Genomic DNA, 22,914 nt, shown 5'->3' with positions numbered 1-22,914 from the left:
ATTTTTACAGTATTCTTGTTTTAACTTCTAGAGTCTGATAAAGTTTGTTATGATTATTCAGTGCCGTTCCTTAATTGTTTGCTCAGTTGATGTTCAAACATTCTTTTAGTCACAAACATGTATACCTTTACTTTTTTAACCTAAAACAGTACATTTAGTAGACAAGGGACTATATGGTTACAGACCAAAAAAACTGTAAATTTTGAACACATGGTGCACTGTGAATCAGATGAAAATCATTTTGACTGTGATAGAACTATTAAATATTTGTTGAAGTTGTGAAATCAGTAACCCTCCAGTACCTTCACACTGCTTTAGTGAGGAAAAATCTTTACATTATTGGCTAAAGTAGACCGTACGGTAATTTGTGCATTTTAATTTCAAAGATACCTCTTAGACCAGCAATTAAACAGTTTTTGCTTTATATAAACACTTAGAAATTTGTTTATCTTTCAGATGTTTTCGGATGTATCTTCAAGATATTTATACTGCCTTATTTCTGTCTCACCTTTGGGGCAGAGTGGGAAGGAGAAATGTGAGCTCTGTGAAGAGCTGGATAGGTAGTGACACAGAATTTCCCTGTCCTTGATGCGCATAACTAATGCAGTTATATAAAGACGTGGCTCCTTTAAGTACGTGGGGTGCCAGGCAGGGTCTGGCGTCATTTCCGTTCTGATGAGCGCGCCTTCCACAATGCGCGCTGGATGTTTCGTTGCATTGAATAATAAAGAGAACTTTGAATTCAGTTGATTTGAAGTTATTTATGTTGATAAATGATTATCTGCGAGCGGATATATTACCAATGCTCTTTAGTGTGACAGAATTAAAGATTGGTGATCGCAGGAAGATCTGACATGGTCTGGTATGTATGATTGTCATTTAATTACAAATTATATTTTAACTTAAAACGGTAATAAAATATGTTTTAGCGTGCTTTTATAAATCAGTTGTGCTGTTAATACTGCAGTACTGCGCATATATTGCACACATTCTGGAACGCATATGAAATTAAAAAGCTAAAGTAATGTGCACAATTTACCCTCAAATGTCTCTACTAATATAACTTCTAAGGCCTGTTTTTGTATTTCAGTAAGTTTTTTTATGGCAGTAGATGCAAATATGCTTGTTTAAATGGGATAAAGCGATTCAGTGGTACCGAAAAATATTTCGACAGTTAAGTTAGTTAAATTGTCAGAAAAGTTACTTTGTTTTATGCCAATTAATTTCGTTTTGTCAACTAATTCAGTGACATTTAGGCAGTTTTGAATGTGTTTTAATTGTCTGACGTTATATGCATGATCGTAGTCACGAACCACTGCTCTAGTATTCTGTTAACTGTTAAAAGCTCTCTCTAACTCCACCTTAAGAAAATGGGTCAACACACTGTGATGTGTACAATTACATAAGTAGTGATTTCAGCACTGCATGTGTTGCATACAGACTTACATACTTATTGGGTCACTTACAGGCAGAGTGCCACTAAAGTAAATTAAATTGGCACGCTTTAGCATAAATGTACAAATTTTGTGCTCTTTGCTTAATTTTAAATAGATTTCATCAGAGTTTATTACTAATCTTAAATCAATTTGAATTAAATGCTTTTCAATTGAAAACAATATAATCTTTGATTTTTTTTTTTTATTTTATTAATTCTTAAATGAATTAGTTTCAAAAACAAGAGGGTTGATCATTTACTGTTTCATTGTACCATTATCCTGCTTAGCTGTTCCTAATAATTTCCCCTAATCTTAAAACAACAATAACAACAACAAAAACAGATTAACGTAGTTCTTAGTGTTGTATAGCTAGGCAGAAAATGTTCTGCTAGATATGTTTTCACCAGTCATGGTGTCTGACATCACAATCATATCTTTGACAGATTTAGTATGGTTATATTTGATTTATTAAACTCTTAATATTATGTCATTACATTTTATGTAAATAGTATTTTGATTTTTAGTCCAAAGCAACCATAACAATTAAAAACCAGCTGTTTTATTTCTTGTCAAATGATAAAGGATTTTGTGGTTTTCTAATAATTTCTAAAAATCCTCACTTATTTGTGCCAAAACAAGATTTCATGTTTTTGCCCCATATGTTGTAATTGCCCCTATGGGATTAATAAAGTGGTAAACTGTAAAACTGTACTTTTTAGTCTGATTAATGAAAGTGTAATTAAAGCATATGGGGTTAAAAAAGTATGGCTGGTCTCAATAGGGTTATTTCCCTTAAAGAATTAGTTCACTCCAGAAAATTGTAAACTTTCTTTATAATTTACACATGCCTATGTCATCCAAGATGTTTATGTCTTTCTTGCTTCAGTCGAAATTAAATTAAGGTTTTTGAGAGAAACATTCCAGGATTTTCTCCATATAGTAGGTGGGTACTCCAATGGGTATCCGAATTGCAGTTTCAGTACAGCTTCAAAGAACTCTGCATGATCCCAGCCGAGGAATAAGGGTCTTATCTAGCAAAACGATAGGTCATTTTCTAAAAAAAAAAACCAAATGTATATACTTTTTAACCACAAATGATTGTTTTGCACTAGCTCTGCGTCCACGACTTTATGCATTACACAGTCATGTTGGAAATATTAAGGCTAACATAGGCGCAAGTTCCAACTTAGTGTTTACAAACCGGATGAGCAAAGAAAGTCAAATGCTGTACACCCTTTACAAAAAAAGGTTAAACAACGATGTTGGATGATTTTGAAGTTGGAGGAGAAAATGAGGTAAGTTTGTGTTTTTGAACCGAAGTACAGAGATGAAGACCTAAGCAATTGTGACCTTTCAAACATGATTACGTAATGTTAAGTCATAGACATGCATCGCAAAGCTAGCGCAAGACAAGCATATATGATTAAATGTATAGCCTTTTTTTTTTTTTAATCTTTAGAAAACGACCGATTGTTTCACTAGACAAGACCCTTATTCCCTCGGCTGGGATCGTGTAGAGCCCTTTGAAGCTGGATTAACCTTCAACCCTCTGATCCCCACTGAAGTCCGCTATGTGGAGAAAAATCCTGGAATATTTTCCTCAAAAACCTTAATTTCTCTTTGAGAAAAACGTACAATGACAGATTTTCTAGAATTGTGTTACAACTGTCAAATGAGAAATCATTTCAGATCTAATTTCCACTGTACTGTATCTTTTCTGTCATGACATATTAAAACATATATTTTTTTTATCTTTATCATTTTTATTTTTACAGATTTGGACCAATTATTTTCTCAGAGAGGACTGCTGTATGGACTTGTTCATGATGAACTGTGAGTTATTGGCCACATGCAGTGCTCTGGGTTATCTGGAAGGAGATGTTTACCACAAAGAATCAGACTGCCTTGGTAATGCTTAGACCTTTAAGCTAAACCTGCTTTTACAGCAGGAATTTCAGAAAATGCTTTATGTGGTTTGTCTTCTACGTTAAGCTCATTTTGAATAAGATAATTGCATCTTATGACACACTCATGGTTGTGATTTATTTACTATAGAGAGTGTGAAGGATCTGATTCGTTACTTGAGACATGAGGATGACACAAGGGACATCAGGCAGCAGCTGGGAGCTGGACAGATCCTTCAGAATGACCTCTTACCGATCATCACCCAGCACACGCAGGACAAACTGCTCTTTGATGCCTGTATCAGGTGTTTGAGCTCTTTATTTTTTTATGAGATATTTCGGTCACACTTTATTTTAAAGTCCAAGTACAACTTTTGTACAACCTCAATAAACATATAATTTGCTGCTTATTAATAGTTAGTAAGGTAGTTGTTAAGTTTAGGTATTGGGTAGGATCAGACGTGTAAAATATGGTCATGTAGAATATGTGCTTTATAAGTACTAATTAACAGCCAATGTGTTAATAACAGGCATGCTATCAAGCAAATAGTTAATAGCAAGAATTGGTCCCTATGCTGAAGTGTTACCAATATTTCTTTATAAAATCTATAATATTGCTGCAATTCTAATGACAAATTAAAATGATTAAAATGGAAGTGAAGCAGAGAGTCAAATTTATGCTGTTTAGCAAACTAGGGCTGCACATAAATCACATGCGATATACATTCGCATCTTGTCAGTAAAGCCGGTTGTGTAATCAGTAGTAAATCTCTATTATGTGCATGCTTTCAGATCAGGGTTCCCACGCTTCTTGAAAGTAGCAGTGTCGTGCTGTGTATATTAATCATACAGTAAAAATGCTCCTCCTTGTGCGTATAGCCAGTAATCTGTGGAGGAGCTGCATTGATTATAACGGAAGATCGCGATGACCGAAGGAGAGAGACAAATTTATTGATTAAGGGAGTTTGCAAATGATATTGATTTAATACAACAGTTCACTAAATAAGAAGTTAAGGAGAAGTCCACTTCCAGAACAACAATTCACAAATAATTTACTCACCCCCTTGTCATCCAAGATGTTCATGTCTTTCTGTCTTCAGTCGCAAAGAAATTATGGTTTTTGAGGAAAACATTTCAGGATTTTTCTTCATATAATGGACTTGATTGGCGCCCCGATTTTGAACTTCCAAAATGTAGTTTAAATGCAAGAAGGGTCTTATCTAGCGAAACGATCTGTCTTTTTTTTTTTTTTTTTTTTTTTTTGCAAAATAAAATAAAAATATACTTTTTAAGCACAAAAGCTCGTGTAGCACAGGTTCTGGGATGCACGTTCACATACTATTGAATCATGTCGAAAGGTCACACCAAATGTAGGCGGAACTAGAAACCCAGTGTTTACAAAGCGATCATGCAAAGACTAAGAAAGTGTAAGAAAGTCAAACGCTGTTTACAAACAAAAAGGTACAACGATGTCGGATGATTCTGAAGTTGTAGAAAATAAGATGGAGTTTTTGCACTCAAACACAGCGTTTTTTCATTTATGCATGAATGGGCGTTTTTAAACAAATCTGATTCAGTTACCCTTTCATAAAGACAGTCACTTGCTTCGTTCCTGAGTGAATCAGCCAATGAACAATTCAGTGATAAAATCATTTTAAAGTGTCTTTTCTGTTATTTAAATTATTTAATTGAAATCATTTAAAATTTGAAAATTGAAATTGAAAGTTATGAATTTCATTGCACTCATGCGACCGCTGAGTGTCATTAAACCATCTGAAAATACACCTACAAGCCACTTTTGTTTTCTTCTGTGCCACCTATGTAGTACAATTTTTTTTTTTTTTTATACTGATTTCATAGTATAAGTAGCCGAGATGAACAATGAAGACAAGTCTTGCTGCTTTGTTTACGCTGATGTGGGCAGTACGCCGTGTGCACCTCCATGTGGATGATTATAATATCAAAGCGAAAGTAGCTTGCGCGTGTGATCAAATTAAAAATAATTAGGTCTGACGAGAAAGACTGGACATGGCTTTGGTTTCATACAGATTACTTTAACACATGATATTTGTTTTTGATAAGACTTGCTTCATTTAAAAGTAGACATGTAAGGCTTTCTATAGATATATCTCTCATGTCTCTGTGTGAATTTTTTTTTTTTTTGTTGCACATGTATCACTGCCTGTATATTACATGTTATTGTTAAAATTGAGATTTATGCATCATAAAAACATCGTGTTGAGAGAAAAATCACAATTCATTAGTTGATTGTAGTTGTTGTATATTATTTTAATGGATTTGCAGAGTTATACATTTTAAGTTTACTAGTCAGATGAGCATATACATTTACCTGAACTTCAGCTATAAGTTTATTAAAAATTCACATTTTTATTTTAGGCCTACTGTCAGATGGAAAAAAAAAATTTACTTAAACTTCAGCTTCAAGCTTACTAAATCTTAACTTTTAATTTTTTACTGTGGGTTGGAGCAACGGCTCCATAACAAGAATAGCAATGTAAAGTGAGACATTTAAGATTATTTACTATTTTTTTTTTTACAAAATATTTACTTTTACAAATAATTTGAATAGAATAAAAAAAAATACGTTGATATGAATATTTTTTTTCTAGTAATCTTATTAGCCTGCATTTAGTGTCTATTTTGACATGCCGTATTTTTGTCCTGTGCTATTATCACTGTCTGTTGCAGCTTCAAAGTGAATCATGCGTTTAGATGTTACTTCCAAATAGGGCTGGTCGATATGGGCAAAAAAATTATCACAATATTTTTTTTTTTCTCTTCATATCAGTCAATATCGATAACTGTCATAATAAATGTCAAATCTTTATTTCTTTCAAGTTTAAAGTCAGATTTTTGCTCCAGAGTGAAAGTTGTAGAAACCAGACCCTTAACAAAATGAGTATCTAAATGGAAAATGAATTGCATGTTCTAATGAGTTATATTGATAAACACCGTTAAAACCACACATAATGGTACCTCAATACCATGGTAAAAATATAACTACATAGTTTTATAGGTAGCCTATTTGTATGAAACACGGTAGTCAAAAAACATGCAGTATAAATGCACACATGCTATAGCTTAATCACAAATACATACATACTATAATTATATACCATTACTCCTGTTTTAAAATTCAATGTGAATATCCCACATTGCTGCCACAATACCATGGTGCAGTGAGTGTTACTACAGTAAATCCATGAAATTATGCGTCTGCGCCGAGATAATTAATGCATCTTCTCTAGTGAGCTTGTGCAGCCCGGCAATTTGAACTTTGGTCCAAGTGGATAAACGGTCCGTGTGGCGTGATTTTAAATGAGTCACGCTTTTTCCTCTTTGGTACGTAAAAATTATATCGAATATTTATCGAACTCTTCATATCGTTTTATCGAGGAAAATTATATCGCGATAATTATTATCATCAAATTATCACCCAGCCCTACTTCCAAAACTCTGCAACGTGTAATTGGCTGCCGGTCCTCTTAGCAGCATGAAAAGCAATACTTTTATTCAACAGTTTATAGCCATATAGCCTCAAAGTGCGAAAGGCCGATCACTTTACAATCACTCATCTCAGTTCGCGATCACAGAACATTCCATTAAAATCAGTAAAGTTGTCTACAGTGCACAATGCATCTCTTACTTGCGTTGTGTCGTTCTTTGTTATCAAGAGAGGGTTTCAAGAGAGGGTTTCATGAGAGCGAGCATAAGTCATAACCGAACAGAAACTCATCAAAAACTGGCATTTTTGAGTGTTTGTTAAATCTATTTTTGAGAAAAATCAGGTTGAAGTTTTAGGAAGATTCCAAAGCAAAATCAACAAGCAACGTTGCTTATTTTTCTCCAGTTCTTTTCTTTATAATAATTACTATATTTTTAGTCACAATATGGCAATTTTTATTTTATCTTTGTTACCAAAAATATGAGCAAGGATGCAGTAGTTTAATCAAGAGCAGCGAGTGATTCCGTCTTTTCTTTTAATGTTTGATTAACATTGAGACAGATCTATATTAAAGCCTACTGTAATGCATGAATCCAATATAATTGTTACCGGGAAGGAGAGACGTGAGGCGAGCGGATCCACATGCAAGCTTTTATTGACATTTCCAAGCAAAGACATGGTCGTACAGGCAGGGTCAAGACGGGAGCAGACAGGTATATCACAGGCAGTCGAAGAGAGTAATCCAGTAAACAAGCGCGATAGTCCAAAAGGCAGGCGGCTAGACAGTCAGAATGAGAAAACCAGGCGGGAAAGACAAAACACTGGGGACTAGGAACTCGGAACCAGAAACTAGGAAAACGCTAACAATACAACAATACAACAATCCGTGAAGTGCACTGGGAAGGACCGGGGCTTTTATAGGACGCCTGATTGGTCACGGGGGCTGACGCAATCAGTGCGGTGGAGGATGGGAGATGCAGTCCGGAGTGTGGTGCAACAGTCAGAGTGTGTAGGTGAGGTGAGAGTGACATCTGGTGGTGAGCGGACAACAGGACACCGACCAGATTCGTGACATAGCCCCCCCCCCCCAAGGAGCGGCTTCCAGACGCTCGAAGGGAACAACAGTCCATGGGAGCGGTGGGGTGGGAGCGAGACAGGGCGAGGGCTGGAGGGCCAGGTCCATGTGGGAGGCCCAGTGATTGAGGCAGGACCGACAGAGCAGGTACCCTCCAGGGCGGGGCCGGAGGCGGAGCAGGAGCCCTCCAGGGCGGAGCCGGAGGAGCAGGAGCCCTCCAGGGCGGAGCCGGAGGCGCAGGAGCCCTCCAGGGCGGAGCCGGAGGCAGAGCAGGAGGCGCAGGAGCCCTCCAGGGCGGAGCCGGAGGCAGAGCAGGAGGCGCAGGAGCCCTCCAGGGCGGAGGCGGAGGCGGAGCAGAAGGCGCAGGAGCCCTCCAGGGCCGAACAGGAGGCGCCGAGGCCCTCCAGGGCGGAACAGGAGGCGCCAGGGCCCTCCAGGGCTGAGCAGGAACCCGCGTCATGGACTGGGACCTGGGGAGAGCAGGGACAGAGGAGGCAGAGAGAACAGGGAGAGAAGCAGAGAGACCACAGGATAACGCCGCCTCCCTAGGAGGATCCACAGCCGAAGCTGACACCTCAGGAGGCATTGGCGCGGCTTCTCCGACAGGGAAGGCCTCTGGAGCTGACTCGTGGTCAGACGGGGCCTCTGGAGCAGATTCGAGACCGGACGGGACCTCTGGAGCAGACTTGAGACCGGACGGGACCTCTGGAGCAGACTTGAGACCAGACGGGACCTCTGGAGCAGACTTGAGACCAGACGGGACCTCTGGAGCTGACTCGAGACCAGGCGGGAGCTCTGGAGCAGGAAAACGCGTTATGGCCTGGGACCTAGGAACAGCAGAGACAGAGGAGGCAGACAGAATAAGGGGAGAAGCAGAGAGGTTGTAGAGGGATGCCGCCTCCGTGGGAGGATCTACAGCCAAGGCTGACACCTCAGGAGGCATTGGCATGGCTTCTCCAAGTGAGGGGAGCTCTGGAGCAGGCTTGTGATCAGACGGGAGCTCTGGAGCAGGCTTGTGATCAGGCGGGAGCTCTGGAGCTGACTCGGGAACAGACGTGACCTCAGGAGCTGAGTGTGCCGACCCCCACAGTACACGGCGAGCCCACACTCAATAGGGCAAAGTTCATAAATTCCGCGAGTGATGAACGCGGACCCTCGCGTCTCAGCCTCGCCCTTAAAGGCTGATTTACGCCATCACAGAAAATTTCTATAATTATATACAGTCCGGGAGGGTGGAATAATTTGAAATGGAAATAAACTCACGGGTATACTGCTCGAGTGTGTGTGATCTCTGTTTGATTCTGCATAGAATTCTGTCTGTGTCCATGTCAAACGAATGTCCGGGAGTGAAGCTGCTGGATCCTTGTGTGACGGATTGTTCTGTTACCGGGAAGGAGAGACATGAGGCGAGCGGATCCACATGCGAGCTTTTATTGACATTTTCAAGCAAAGACATGGTCGTACAGGCAGGGTCAAGACGGGAGCAGACAGGTATATCACAGGCAGTCGAAGAGAGTAATCCAGTAAACAAGCGCGATAGTCCAAAAGGCAGGCGGCTAGACAGTCAGAATGAGAAAACCAGGCGGGAAAGACAAAACACTGGGGACTAGGAACTCGGAACCAGAAAATAGGAAAACGCTAACAATACAACAATACAACAATCTGTGAAGTGCACTGGGAAGGACCGGGGCTTTTATAGAATGCCTGATTGGTCACGGGGGCTGACGCAATCAGTGCGGTGGAGGATGGAAGATGCAGTCCGGAGTGTGGTGCAACAGTCAGAGTGTGTAGGTGAGGTGAGAGTGACATCTGGTGGTGAGCGGACAACGGGACACCGACCAGATTCGTGACAATAATGCTAAACATCAGATTTTTGACCAACCATTAACTCAGCGTTTATGTAAGACATAACTGATTATGTTATGTTTATAGAGAGATTGCGTGCTCTTGGGAGGCGCATCTTATCCATGCTTTTTGCAAATGTGAGTTAGCGCGTTTGTTTTGTTTTTATCAGCATGGGTTTGAAAATTGTATTTCACTGGCTTGGACTCACGTCATCATAATTTGATATGAATATTCACAAAGCTGGAATGCTGTGCTTTGGAAAACGGGTCACATATTAAAGCATTAACTGGGATTGCTCTTTTGTTTCGTGGTGCTTATGTTTAAAATTGACTTTCTGATGTTTTTTACCCGTGTTTTAATTTTGGTAACAAAAAAAACATTTGTGATCCAACACTAATTGGCAGACCCCCTGCAGTGCCGCTGCGGGTTGTGGACCCTTGGTTGAAGACCCTTGGCCTAGCTTGTAAAAGCAATTTGCGCATTTTACTTTCACTTTCAAATTAGTTCCAATTTCAATTTAAGTAACAACAAAATACAATGTGAAACTCACAGAACTTTTATTAACAAAACAAATTAAAATTCACCATTTTATATGCCTAATATAAAATAAGAAATTACTTGGGCTACATAAAGTTTAAATAGCCTAGGTGTACAAAACTGACGAGACGAAAATCAGCAAACACTGTGAAACCAAGTAAATAAATATAGAACGTTTATTAACAAAATGAATAAGAAAGTTTGGATGCACGGCATGCACGCTGATGTAAAATAAAATAAATAATAAATAAAATACACAAAGTTTAAATAAAGTAAAAAGCAGCAAACACTGTGGAACTAAATAAATAAGAAACAAATAAAAAAAAATTAAAAAAATCTTACAAAATGTGATATGGCTTAATGTGAAAAACTTCAAAAGGCTCTGATTTCATTGAATACAACCACTGCATGTTTCAAAGTCAGGTTCTGCGCTGTTTAGTGTATTGCCATTACAGAGGAAACACTTATATTTCTGCCATTCCGAAAGCACCACCTGCTGGTAGAGAATGAATGTGATTTAGCTTTACTACTAATCAAAGAACCGGCTTCATTGACTAAGCGCGCCTCACAATCACATACGATTTATCGTGCAGCCCTACTTTAGGGAAAAACAGCAGACGGACTGAGAATGCAAATTTCAGTCTTTGCAGCAGGTGGCGCTTATGGAATACAATGATATTATGTTTCCTTGGTTACTGCTGTGAACAAAGCAGCGCTGTGCTTTTGAGCGCTAGTTTAAATGTATTATACAGGGGCAAATGAAAAGAAAACGCCATGTAAACTTTTCTTGAAACAGTCAGTTCCCGTCAGAGACACATTCATATAAACCCCTGTTTCAGTATTTAGGATAATATTTCCAATATTTTACGCATTGTGAACCGTGATCTTGCTTTGCCTGCTAACAGCTACAGTATTTCACCTCTTTGCATTTGTCTTCAGTGTCTCTGTTAACGGATGCTTAAAGAGTTCGTAATATTTCCACACACAACATTTTGAAAAACCATTGCATTCAGTGTGCAATCCCGGAACAGAGATAGTTGAAATATGTCCGGTCGATCAGTGTATCTGTACTTCACTGTATAAATTAAATATAGATTAATCATTGTTAAAGCTACAAAGTTACTCTTCAAGACAGGTATTTTGAAATACTTTTGTAGGCTACTTGTCTGTCAGAGATGCGTCTCTCTGTGATCGCTTGACATTTTAAGTGAACAAGGCTTAAAAACATGTGCAAATGATAAACTTTAGTGACGGCGCAGCAGTGGCCCGATCGCCCGATCTGTCCTGAGCGTCTTTCACACTGGCCCTGGGCCATAGGGCACTCCTTATTGTCGAGAGCCCTGTAATTAATATAATAATTTATTAATAATAATTGTTTAAATCAATATAATAATATAATAAACTTTTGCCTCATCCATTTTCTTTAAGAAATGGTTTAAAGGCTGAATTGTAAATTTCTAATTTTAAACAACTTTTTGTTTTGTGAAAACTTGTACCTGAACTGTAAATCATGTTTTTTTTTTTTTACAATCATTTTACAGTTTAATGTTACTATAGATGTTGCCCTACCCCGCTCATGTGGTATTAATTTTATTTGTGCAGGTTTTAAAAATCTTAAAGTCTTAAATTTGAGGTTAAAATCCTGCAGAAACACTGATATTACACTGGCGTGTTTACCAGTAATGGTATGCAACATGTTTTATGTTCACCTGTGAATACAATTAGCTTACCTGTTGCTAACAGGATGCTAAAACTAATTACCTATCTGAACGATTGGGGTAACGCTGCTTCCTCAAGAAAGTGTATCCTATTCTCGCATGTCTTAAGCTTTTAAACATTAAATTGTTTTAAGCCATTCAAGCATGAGATAACGCGAAAGATTTTAATGTGGTATTCACATATTGTTTCTCTGCGGACACACAAAACAAGCTGCAGCTCGGACAATGCGAGAGGACCAAATTGAGTTTTCTTTTGTGTCTTCTTGAGCAAATGCACACAAAATTTTGTCAGAATAACTGTCTTGATGAGTATATCCACATAAACACTTTGTTTCCATCCTGTTCTTCATGCCACTTCCACTCGTAATGGTTTTACTGCTAAGCAGTTGGACTTATTATGGGCTCAACAGTCCTTTCAAGTTCGTCTTTCTCCGTTTTAAAATAAGCTTGTGTTAAAAAAGTAAAGAAATGCTTATATTACATCACTGGCCATTGGAGCAAACCAGCCTTCTGACATCACATTCTGTGGTATTGCAGGATGGTGTCTACCTTGCTCTTAAAGACATTAATCATGTTTTTTTTTTTTTTTTTTTTAATTGTTAAAGCAGAAATTGGTTTACTAAATAATGTAACTTGACTAACTGCTTCACTTCCCCATTAAGTTTTGTAATGATCAAATCATGTAAAATAAGAGATATGACTGTCAAATATATTTTTAGGCTAATGGTGAACCTGACACAGCCAGCACTGCTCTGCTTTGGAAAAGTTCCTGATGATCCGGCCTTCCGACATCACTTCCTCCAAGTGACGTCATACCTTCAGGCCTATAAAGAGGTATAAAGGCTTGTTCACACAAAGAACGATAACTACATTAGCATCTACACCAGTGGTTTACAGACTTTTTTTCCATGATGTGAAATGGCTGCACTCTGTGAACTACTGGTGTACTTGTTGCTATTTTTACTGCAACACAACACTGAAAAATAAAATACTGATATGATTCCACATTGTGACAAATTTACACTAGATGCAATGTGCCACCACAAATCCCAGACAGTAAGTTGATGACCTGGTCTATTTATGATGTACTTGCGCTACTTGTCACACAAATGGACATGCAAGAGTCACTTTGTCAAAGCTGTCTACACTGGATTATAAACTACAATTATTAGCAGGGCTCCAGACTAACATTTGAGAGCACTGGCACCAGCGCCATTAAGTTCCACAGATGGTGGGGCCAGAAACAGATTTGGTAGCACTGAAGGTGGTGTGTGGAGGTGTTAAAAATGAAATAAAAATAAAATAATACCATAACACAAAATATACAAAAAATACAACACACAAGTGTCATAAAATACCCCCCCAAAAAAAAAAAAAAAAAAAAAAGTAATGCAATCTCTTATTTATGCATACCCTAAATATTGATAAATATTATTAAAATGGTCTTTTGTGTTTTCAGGCATTTGCAGATGAGAAGATATTTACTGTGCTGAGTGAAACGCTCTACAGCCTTCTGCAGCTGGTGAGGATCAAATGTGTGTTCAAATGTGAGACGGCATGATTGATTAGAAATATTTTTTTCATAATTCTTCATGTTTTTTTCTTCTGAGGACTGGGAGCAAAGAGCTGAGGAGGATAATTTACTGATAGAAAGAATTTTGCTGCTTGTTAGAAATGTGTTGCATGTCCCTGCAGACCCGTATGAGGAAAAGGTGAGAGTTTTTAGAGTTTTTCACAGAAATGTACTGTATTAATGTCACATATATCCTTGATGTTCATTGGCCTGCTAGTCAAATTAAAAACATGAGTAACTAAAGTTTTAAATGATAAAACATTAGATGTTTAATAGGAATACAGTTATCAAATTTCAAGGGGTCATGAAATGGAAAATCTTAATGTTCTTGATATTTACACACATAACAGGTTACTCTACGTTTACATTATACTACAGATTTCATCAAATGCAATGCCAAACCCTAATCCTAACTGTAACCGTATAGTAAGTACATGTAGTTAATTAATATTACTCAGTAATTAAATGTATAATTATAGTGTAACAAGGACACCTTAAAATAAAGTGTAACCTTTTTTTCCCCACCAAAATAAAAGCTCTGTGATTTATGGTTGCAGGGTTCGTACAAGGTGCTTAAAATGCTTGAAGTACTTGAATGAGTATATATGAAATTAGTGTTCATTTTTGTTTTTCCATTAAAAACAATCTTTTCACCCAAAATGCAGTGTCTGATATAAATACAGAGCCATTTCACTTTCGGGAGCGCACAAGAGGTGAAAAGCGGTCTTGCAATATCAGTATAAAGTTGGGTTTGTGGTAAAACCTTTGATAGTGTTTGCATTATACTGTTCGGTCTTTTATTGCATGTGCTGTTTGTTTGGGTTTCCAATTGCGTACATTTGGGAAGCCATATAAAGTCTGACGTGCTTTATGTTGCACTGTTATCATTTACAAGAGTGGAGCACGTCTCCATCGCAGCAGCTCAGTTGACAACTCTTCCTCTGCTTATGCTTTGAGTTTGGATTGCTTAACGTTCATTTGGGAAAACTGTGTATTATCTTACTAGATTTGTAACAAATCATTTATAAACATGTCAACAAATAAAAATACATGAAAATATTTCTAAATATGCGATTTGATGTACAGCTCGATTTCAAAATAAGTTTAAATCGTCGTTCTGAATTTGCATGTGGCCAAATATTAAAATTAAATGGATTTAAACGTTGAGTCACACTGTAAAGTAAACCCTCACCAAGCCGTTGACGCCCTCTGCAGGTATTTGGTTTAATGCATAATGTACTTAAGTTGTTATGTTTGTATTATGTATAGGTGTATTTAACTGTGTTGTTCGATAAAACTATGCAATTACCTTTTTATTTTAACCATTATTACTTCCTCATCATTAGTTTATATATAAATATAGTCCTATTAAAGCCTGTTTTTCCACCTAGGTCTATTTTTATTACTGAAAAATATCTGAATACTCAGCTTTCAAAATAATCAATTACTTGATTACCAAAATAATCGTTAGTTGGGGCCCTAAATTAGTTTTAAAATACATTTTAAAATACAACTGCATTGTTTTGCTTTTTGTGATTTAAAAGACAAATATTTTGTCATCAAAAATGTCTTAAAAATAGTAATAAAATAATGTCTTGTTCTAATGAACCACCTTTTATATGTATTTAGCTTTCATACAAACAAGAAATCTGAATTCACTGTCAAATAAACATAAGACTTTCAGACTCACCTTAATAATATTATTATCTTTAACTTTAAACTATCCACCTTATTTTTCCCATAAGAGTGGGTGCAGCCATTTGTAAAAAAATGTTTGTGTCTGGCTTCTGGTCCACTTCCAGCTATTTTTAGCTGCACAAAAAGTTTTTTTTTCTGCTTGATATTGCAAACTTGTCTATCTTACCATATTATTTTTAATGTGTTATCTTAATTATGAACACACTGGTTTGTAGTGCAAACTGTTTTACCATTTACCGCACTTCGATATTCTTCTCGTTATTTCCCTATGGCGGATTATGAACTGGACCTCTAACACATTACAAGAAAACAGCTTACTTCCACATTGAAAAATAAGGTGGATAACATAAAGACAAAAACAGAAAAAATGAGCAACAACAAAAACGTTGCTGGAAATATTCTTACTGAAAATGCAAAATCATTCTCTGCCAGCAGGAGGCGCTTTTGGAGCGAAAGAGACAGTGGTTTTCCTCAGTAAGGGCTATACACAAAGTAGTGGTCTGCTAATGAATGCTACTTTGTCAGATAAAATGAAAATGACATCGAAACTTTTCTGAACACAGTCGGATTCCTTCATATAAAATATGTATGAGATACATTCATATAAAACACCCACACTGCGTTTTGATTTTGAAACGTGCAGTGCTCATGTTTATTCAAAGTCGTGGTAGGTCACCACAAATAAATAAATGTATAGGAAACACTGGTAGTGTATATTGAAATATCGGAAATGTGTTAAAAAATCATATCACTGTTATTGAAAAAATATATATTGCAATATTATATTGATACTGAATTACTGTTTAGCCCTAACCTTGCAGAAACTGCAAAATGTTAATTATTTTACCAAAATAAGAGGGATCATACAAAATGCATGTTATTTTTTTTTTTATTTGGTACAGACCTGAGTAAGATATTTCACATGAAAGACGTTTGCGTATACAGGGCTTAAAGTTCTCCGGCGTGTGCTGTTTGTCTGCGGAAAAAAAAAGTCATATATATATATATATATATATATATATATATATATATATATATATATATATATATAAAGGAAACCAAGCGTGTTATCACATTAGAGTTTGCCTACCAATGGTAAGAGAGAAACACAGCTTCACGCGCAATCAGAAATTTTTGCTCTTATAAACACAAGACGTGCATAATAGCATCCAATTTCAGAGTCGCAGCACTGATGAATGGAAAAGAAGCGTGACACGTTGAAAAAGCTGCGAGGCAAGACGCAATGGTATAAGATGTCCATCTATCATGTCATGTCCATATTAGTGCTGCACAATATACCGGTACTTAAAAAGTATTGTGATACCCTGCTTTAAAAAATGGTATGATTCCGCATTTCACTAGTACCGGTACTTTAAGAATGCATTTTAATAAGAGCCGAATTTCTGTGTGTCTGTGTACACATACACATACGTGTGTCGCTCGCGGTGCTTTCAGCCTCTGCCGCCTCAATATATGACTACATGGACACATGAACATAATCTCTAGAACTGCTCTGAAAGTCACTTAATGCGCATTTTACCGTTTCTTTTGCGGAAAACTATTGTCGTATAATGGTCTTCACAGAAGCCCGTCAAAATAAAAGTTTGGTTTAACTTGACAATCAGAAATATATTAATATATTAGTTAATGTAAAGATAGTACTATTTTTTTTTTTTTTTTTTTTACCAAAAATGTATTCTTTATCAAATATAATTATCCTTTATAAAATCATTAGTCGTGCTTTTGATTATTAAAGTGTAATGAAATGATTAAAATAGAATCCAGAAAATTAATGGAAAACAGATTCACAAACTAATAATAAAACATATTTCATAGGGCCTTAAAAACATGTATCATTATCTCATTTTTGACCGAGATGGCCTTTAGCTGGTTTTGCATCTGAACTCTTCATATAAATATAGTCTTATTAAAGCCTGTTTTTCTATTTGTATTGCTAAAAATATCAGATTACTTAGTTGTTAAAATAATCAGTAGATTACTTGATATACCAAAATAATTGTTAGTTACGGACCTAGATTAATTAAAACATTTTAAAATACAACTACATTGTTTTACTTTTTATAGTTAAAAGAGTTAAAAGACAAATATGTTGTCATTGAAAGTGTCTTAAAAATAGTATTAAAACATTGTCTAGTTCTAGTGAACCACGTATCTATTTTGTCAGTAACTTTACTATAGTGTCGTTTCAAATCTTTCAAATGTTCAAAAGTTGCCACAGTCATTGCGTTCTTTGCATTTGCTGCACTTCATTTGTCAAATTTTGTTTTATTAGTTTATTTATTAGAATTCTTTTATTAGAAAGATAATAATGATATTGTTTGATAAGTGAGATCTCTGGTTTTGGTCATTGAAAACCAAAAAAGTAGTGCGTAAAGCCCTTGAAATCCTGGAATTTAATTTTGCAGTATCTGTACGAACCCTGTTTAATTTACCAGTTCTTGGAGCATTTTAAAGGTAGGGTAAGTGATTTCTGTTAGCCAGTTTTAATATTTGAAATCACCAAAACAAAAACGCCCCTACCCCAAAAAGGTCGCGCCCCTATTTTGATAGCTCCACCCCACACATACATACGCAACCCAGGCAAAGATTATGGCAGAATCTGCTGTGCCAGCCAATGATTGCAGATGAACATGACACACAAGCATATTCAAGCAAAAGCCAACATATATTAGTTCTGTGAAACAAAGCAAACCAATATTACTCACGTATCGAGACTAAGCAAAGCAACCTCGGCGTCCGATCGCAGGCCTTGCCGCTCCTTTAGTACTCTCCAGCGCTGAAAAACTGATCCGATATTTACACGGGTCCTACTTCTTGCCTTATTGTAGCAGTTCTTAATCCCAGTCATCGCGAGCGATGTTCCATTTTATAGTCATTAGATTGTGCGAGACATTAATTTAAATTGTATTTATTTATAGATGCATTTATTTCACACTTCTGTGTGTAAGTTTCGTCTACATGTGAAGACGCTGCAAGCATCGGCGCAGCGCAAATTCATGAATGAATGTTCCGAAGTGAAGTAAACTTCAATGGATTTCCCCTGTGACACTGTGTGGGGACCATGTCAGTCGGAACACAGTTCATGCACGGAGCTCACTTCTAATGAGCCGGTGATCTGAATCAGGGGTGTTAACTAAGAGAGACAAAATCTGCGGAGCCGGGGGGGCAAGGACTGGAATTGAGAACCGCTGCCTTATTGAAAGCCTTCTTTTGTTCCGCAGACGTTTTCCTTTTTTGCTTTTAATTCGCCATCTCTATCTTTTTTAGTCATCGCTCGGCTCGGCTAATATCCTGTGCACAGTGCGTGCTCTCCTAATGGTGCCCTCTGTGCCCTCCTAACATCCTAATGGTTACATGTGCACTATATTGTAGTGAGTAACCTTTCTTGGTATTGCTGTTTCAAATAGCCTACCATAGTTTGTAATCTGAGCCTGTCAAGGGCTAATGGCAATGGCAGATACGTTACTAGTTAGTTTAAAGAAAAATTATTTTCAGTCACCTTTATTTATATACCGCTTTTAACAATACAGAATTCTGACAAAGCGGCTATACAGTATTAAATAGAAAAAATTGTGCATCAATAATGCAAAAGGGCAACAATGAACACTCATTTTTCAGTTAAGGGCAGTTCATCATGAAATTCAATGATGTCATCATCCAGCTCAGTTCAGTTCAAATAGTATACGATATCGTTTGAAAATAAGTGTCATTTATAGACATTCTGAACTCTATTGGGGTTAGACAACACGTGTCAGGACCAACTCATTGTCAAAATCATACTCTAGACTTAATACTGTCACACAGAATTGATGTTAATGTTTTTGAAATTTTCCAGCAAAACGATGATATCTCAGATCATTATCTAGTCTTGTGTATACTCCAGATAACGAAAACTGTAAATTCAACTCCTTGTTTTCAAATAATGTTCTTTTTTTTTTTTTCTCCAAATAACCCTGTGTATGTGTCCACCCCCGGAAAATAGTTTAAAATATGTATATTTTTTGCTTTAACCCCTCCATATAGTCCAAAGAGAAAATTAATAAAAATGACCCCATTCAAAAGTTTACATAAACTTCTTAATCAGGGCTCAACACTAAGGATTTTTGCTAGGTTAAAATTTTTACTTGCCTGGTCAAAATTTTCACTGGCACTACCACAAAAAAAAAAATTAAATGATTGCTGTTATCATTGTTTTTGACTCATGTTATCTTTTATTTTAAAAAATAAGCTTATATGACAACAAAATTTAACATACCAAATACAATTGTACAATTCTCGATTCCAATTTCGATACCACACCTAAACCTACTAGCTTAACTAAAGTCCAAATTATTATTTGTTTATCCAAAAAAAAATGTAATTATTATTAATATTTTATCCAAATTGAAAAGATGCTTTAGGGAAAAACAGCAGACAGACTGAAAGAACGCAAACTCAGTCTTTGCCAGCAGGTAGCGCTTAAGGAATAAGAGTGATATTACGTTTCTATGGTTACCGCTGTAAACAAAACAGCGCCGTGCTTATGAACGCTACTTTAAATACATCATACATGGGCAAATGAAAAGAAAACACCATGTAAACTTTTCTTAAAACAGTCAGTTCCCCTCACATATACATTCACATAAACCACAGTTTCAGTATTTAGGATAATATTTCCAATATTTCACACATTGTGCACTGTGATCTTGGTCTGCCTGCTACGTATTTTTTTTCTCTTTGCATTTGTCTTTAGCTTTTCTGGCCTCTGTTAACGGATGTCTAAAGAGTTTGTAATATTTCCACACACATGACATTTTGAAAGAAGACTGCATATAGTTCTTGTGCAAGACCGGAATAAGAGACTGGTTGAAGTATGTCAGGTCGATTGGTGCATCTGTACTACACTGTATAAATTAAGTATGTATTGATCATTGTAAAAGCTATAAGCTAATACTTTTGCAGGCTATTTGTCCGTCAGAGACGTGTCTCTCTGTGATCGCTTAAAAATTTTAATTGTCAAGGTTAAAAAACGTGTGCAAATGATAAACTTTTGTGGCAACGCGGTATTGGCCCGATCGGGCCAGTGACATATTTGTCAACTGTCCCGAGCGTCTTTCTCGCTGGCACCGGGCCATCAGGCACTCCTTATTGTTGAGCCCTGTTAATACTGTGTTGTTACCTGAACGATCTACAGTTGTCTTTTTATTTATTTTTTTTTTTTCCCGCTATTCTTCAGAAAAATCCTTCAGGTCCCATAAATTATTTGGTTTCTAGCCCTTCTAGGGTCCAGAACCAAAAAGGAAATTGTCTTATTTGCCACCTAGTGACTGACAGATGTGCACATTTAAGACCATCCCAAATACTGAGGACATCTGAGGGTCTCATATGAAACTCTTACAGAAGGTTCAAACGCAAAAGTTCTTCAAATTCAAAAAAGTTTTCACCCCCTGGATCTTAATGCACTGGGTTTCCTTCTGAAGCATCAGTGAACCTTCTGTAATAGTCCTTCAGTTGTCCTCAGTGTGAAAAGATCGATCTCAAAATTATACAGTCAATGCTGGAAAGGGTTTAAATACACAAAAAAGCAGAAAAACTAGCAGTTTTATGTGTTATTAATGTACAAAACCACAAAAGCTGTGTAAGCCTTTGCACAGCTAATGTATTTATTAAAGTGTTTACTTAGTTGTAGTTTAGTTCTACAAAACTTGCTCAGTTTAAGCAGTAGTTCACACAAATACACAGTTTTAAGGGTTAGAAGCGTGTATATATATTTTATATAATATACAAAAAAGGATAATCACTTATGGACTCACTAGATTTTGAGCTGCAAATGATAACCTCACACTCATTTGAAATTGACCTTTAACATGCAAGTCATCTAAATTTAAATGCGTGTGTTGTTGTAATGTGTTTTCGTTAAATATGTAAAATGGACTTTATTTTACAGTACAGTATAATACATGTAGTAATAGTGTAATTCTTGTAATAATATTGGTTAATTGTTATAATTTAATAAAACAAACATTTTATTATTATTTTTATTTTTATTTTATATAATGATACTAAATGAATTTAATTAGAACAACAATATAAATGTAAAAAAAAAAAAAGACTTTAAATCCACATTAAAACAGAAACAGTGTGCATTCTACAAAATGTTGATTTTTTTTTTTTTTTGTGATGTTTTACTTGTTTATGTGCAGAATGTGGATGATGATGCCAGTATTCACGATAAACTGTTGTGGGCCATCCACATGAGTGGGCTGGATGATTTGCTTAAGTTTCTGGCGTGTGCTCCGAGTGAACAGCAATGGAGCTTCCACATCCTGGAAATCATATCCCTCATGTTTCGAGATCAGGTGACACATTTAAATATTATTTTGTGCACAGATCCTTTGATCTTTAAAAGTTCTTGTAACATCAGCTATCATCAGCTGCTTGCCCTAATGCTATTCCAAATAATTGTCTTCTGCAGAACACGAAGAAAGATTCTTAGAAAAATGTCTTTGCTCTGTTAATCCGTGCAATGCAAGCTCTAAAAATGACCTGTAATGCAGTGGCCTCTGAAGCGATCTAATCATAACGCCTTTGTTCACTGTGCAGATGATGGTAGAAAGTGTAATCAAACTTCAAACATGGATCATTTCCTCTGATAATCAGCTTTATGTTGCTTTTGACATGGTTCTTGCAGACTCCTGAGCTTTTGGTGAATGCAGGACAGATGCGTTCAGCCCAGGAGAAACAGAAAGACATGCAGGAACTGGAGTTACTAAGGCAGAAAGAACTGGCGGAAAAACGCAGCCGCACACTGTTGAGAGGTGCCAGGTGAGAGATTGTAATCATATTGGGTATGGATCATGACAGTGAACAGGTTTATATATCAGTTGCTATTGTTTTTTTTTGTTTTTTTTGTGAAAGCTTGCTTTATTTATTAATTTGTTAGTAATTTTGGAAGCTACGTCTTATACAGTGCACAGCATCAATGAGTACACCCACTCTGAAACTTAACAAATTTAGCAATTACTCTTTACTTAGAAGACATGTTAGGGTTCTTTAGAGATATAATATTTCAGCAAGGCTGCTTAATCAGTTACTAAAGAAGAATGTTAAAATTATTGGTAACACTTTACTTGAAGGGGTGTGAATAAGACTGACATAACGCCTTCATAATCGTGACATGACACCTGTCATGAATATGAAGGAGGTTTTATGCATGTTTATGACAACTGTCATTAAGTGTCATTTACTCAGTTATGTCATTTTTAATGCAAAAATGACATTGTTCGAGATGCCTTTGTTATGACAACTTAACAAACCAATACATCATAACCTGGCAGTGTCTTTGCCATGACAACTTGACAATACCAAGACAATGTTGTAGCTATATATGTTATATACTATATATGTTGTACTATATGACAACATTTGTACAGAAAAATATGAAAGTGAACTAATATTTTGTTGTAAGGAAATGAATTAAAAAATGGAAAAAAAATTAAGAAATAAAAATGCATGTGCACCTGTTGGGCAATTATTTGTCGTCAAGCCAGATAAGAAGCATCAGTCTATTAACTGTCCAAGAGTACTTGATTCCAGTGATTGGGAAAAAAAAAAATACAGCACAACCCCTATTAAAGAATTGATCTTGTTTTAGTTATTTTT

General features: G+C 36.5%; 1 protein-coding gene across 1 annotated transcript in view; it reads left to right on the top strand.

Annotated features, from left to right (window-relative positions):
• Nucleotides 1-657: 657 nt before the first annotated feature.
• Nucleotides 658-22,914, top strand: part of timeless (timeless circadian clock) — an 85,769-nt gene continuing 63,512 nt past the window's right edge. The window contains exons 1-8 of the mRNA XM_051103967.1: nucleotides 658-862; nucleotides 3,212-3,344; nucleotides 3,492-3,645; nucleotides 12,701-12,815; nucleotides 13,441-13,503; nucleotides 13,592-13,693; nucleotides 21,456-21,611; nucleotides 21,944-22,077. Coding sequence (XP_050959924.1) covers nucleotides 3,248-3,344; nucleotides 3,492-3,645; nucleotides 12,701-12,815; nucleotides 13,441-13,503; nucleotides 13,592-13,693; nucleotides 21,456-21,611; nucleotides 21,944-22,077 — 821 coding nt within the window. The 5' untranslated portion in view covers nucleotides 658-862; nucleotides 3,212-3,247. The remainder of the gene's footprint in view (nucleotides 863-3,211; nucleotides 3,345-3,491; nucleotides 3,646-12,700; nucleotides 12,816-13,440; nucleotides 13,504-13,591; nucleotides 13,694-21,455; nucleotides 21,612-21,943; nucleotides 22,078-22,914) is intronic.

Source organism: Labeo rohita, unplaced genomic scaffold, assembly GCF_022985175.1.
Source record: "Labeo rohita strain BAU-BD-2019 unplaced genomic scaffold, IGBB_LRoh.1.0 scaffold_61, whole genome shotgun sequence".
In the NCBI taxonomy this organism is placed as follows: Eukaryota; Metazoa; Chordata; class Actinopteri; order Cypriniformes; family Cyprinidae; genus Labeo; species Labeo rohita.
The sequence above is the reverse complement of the archived record's forward strand: the minus strand, read 5'-3'. Positions and strand labels throughout refer to the sequence as shown.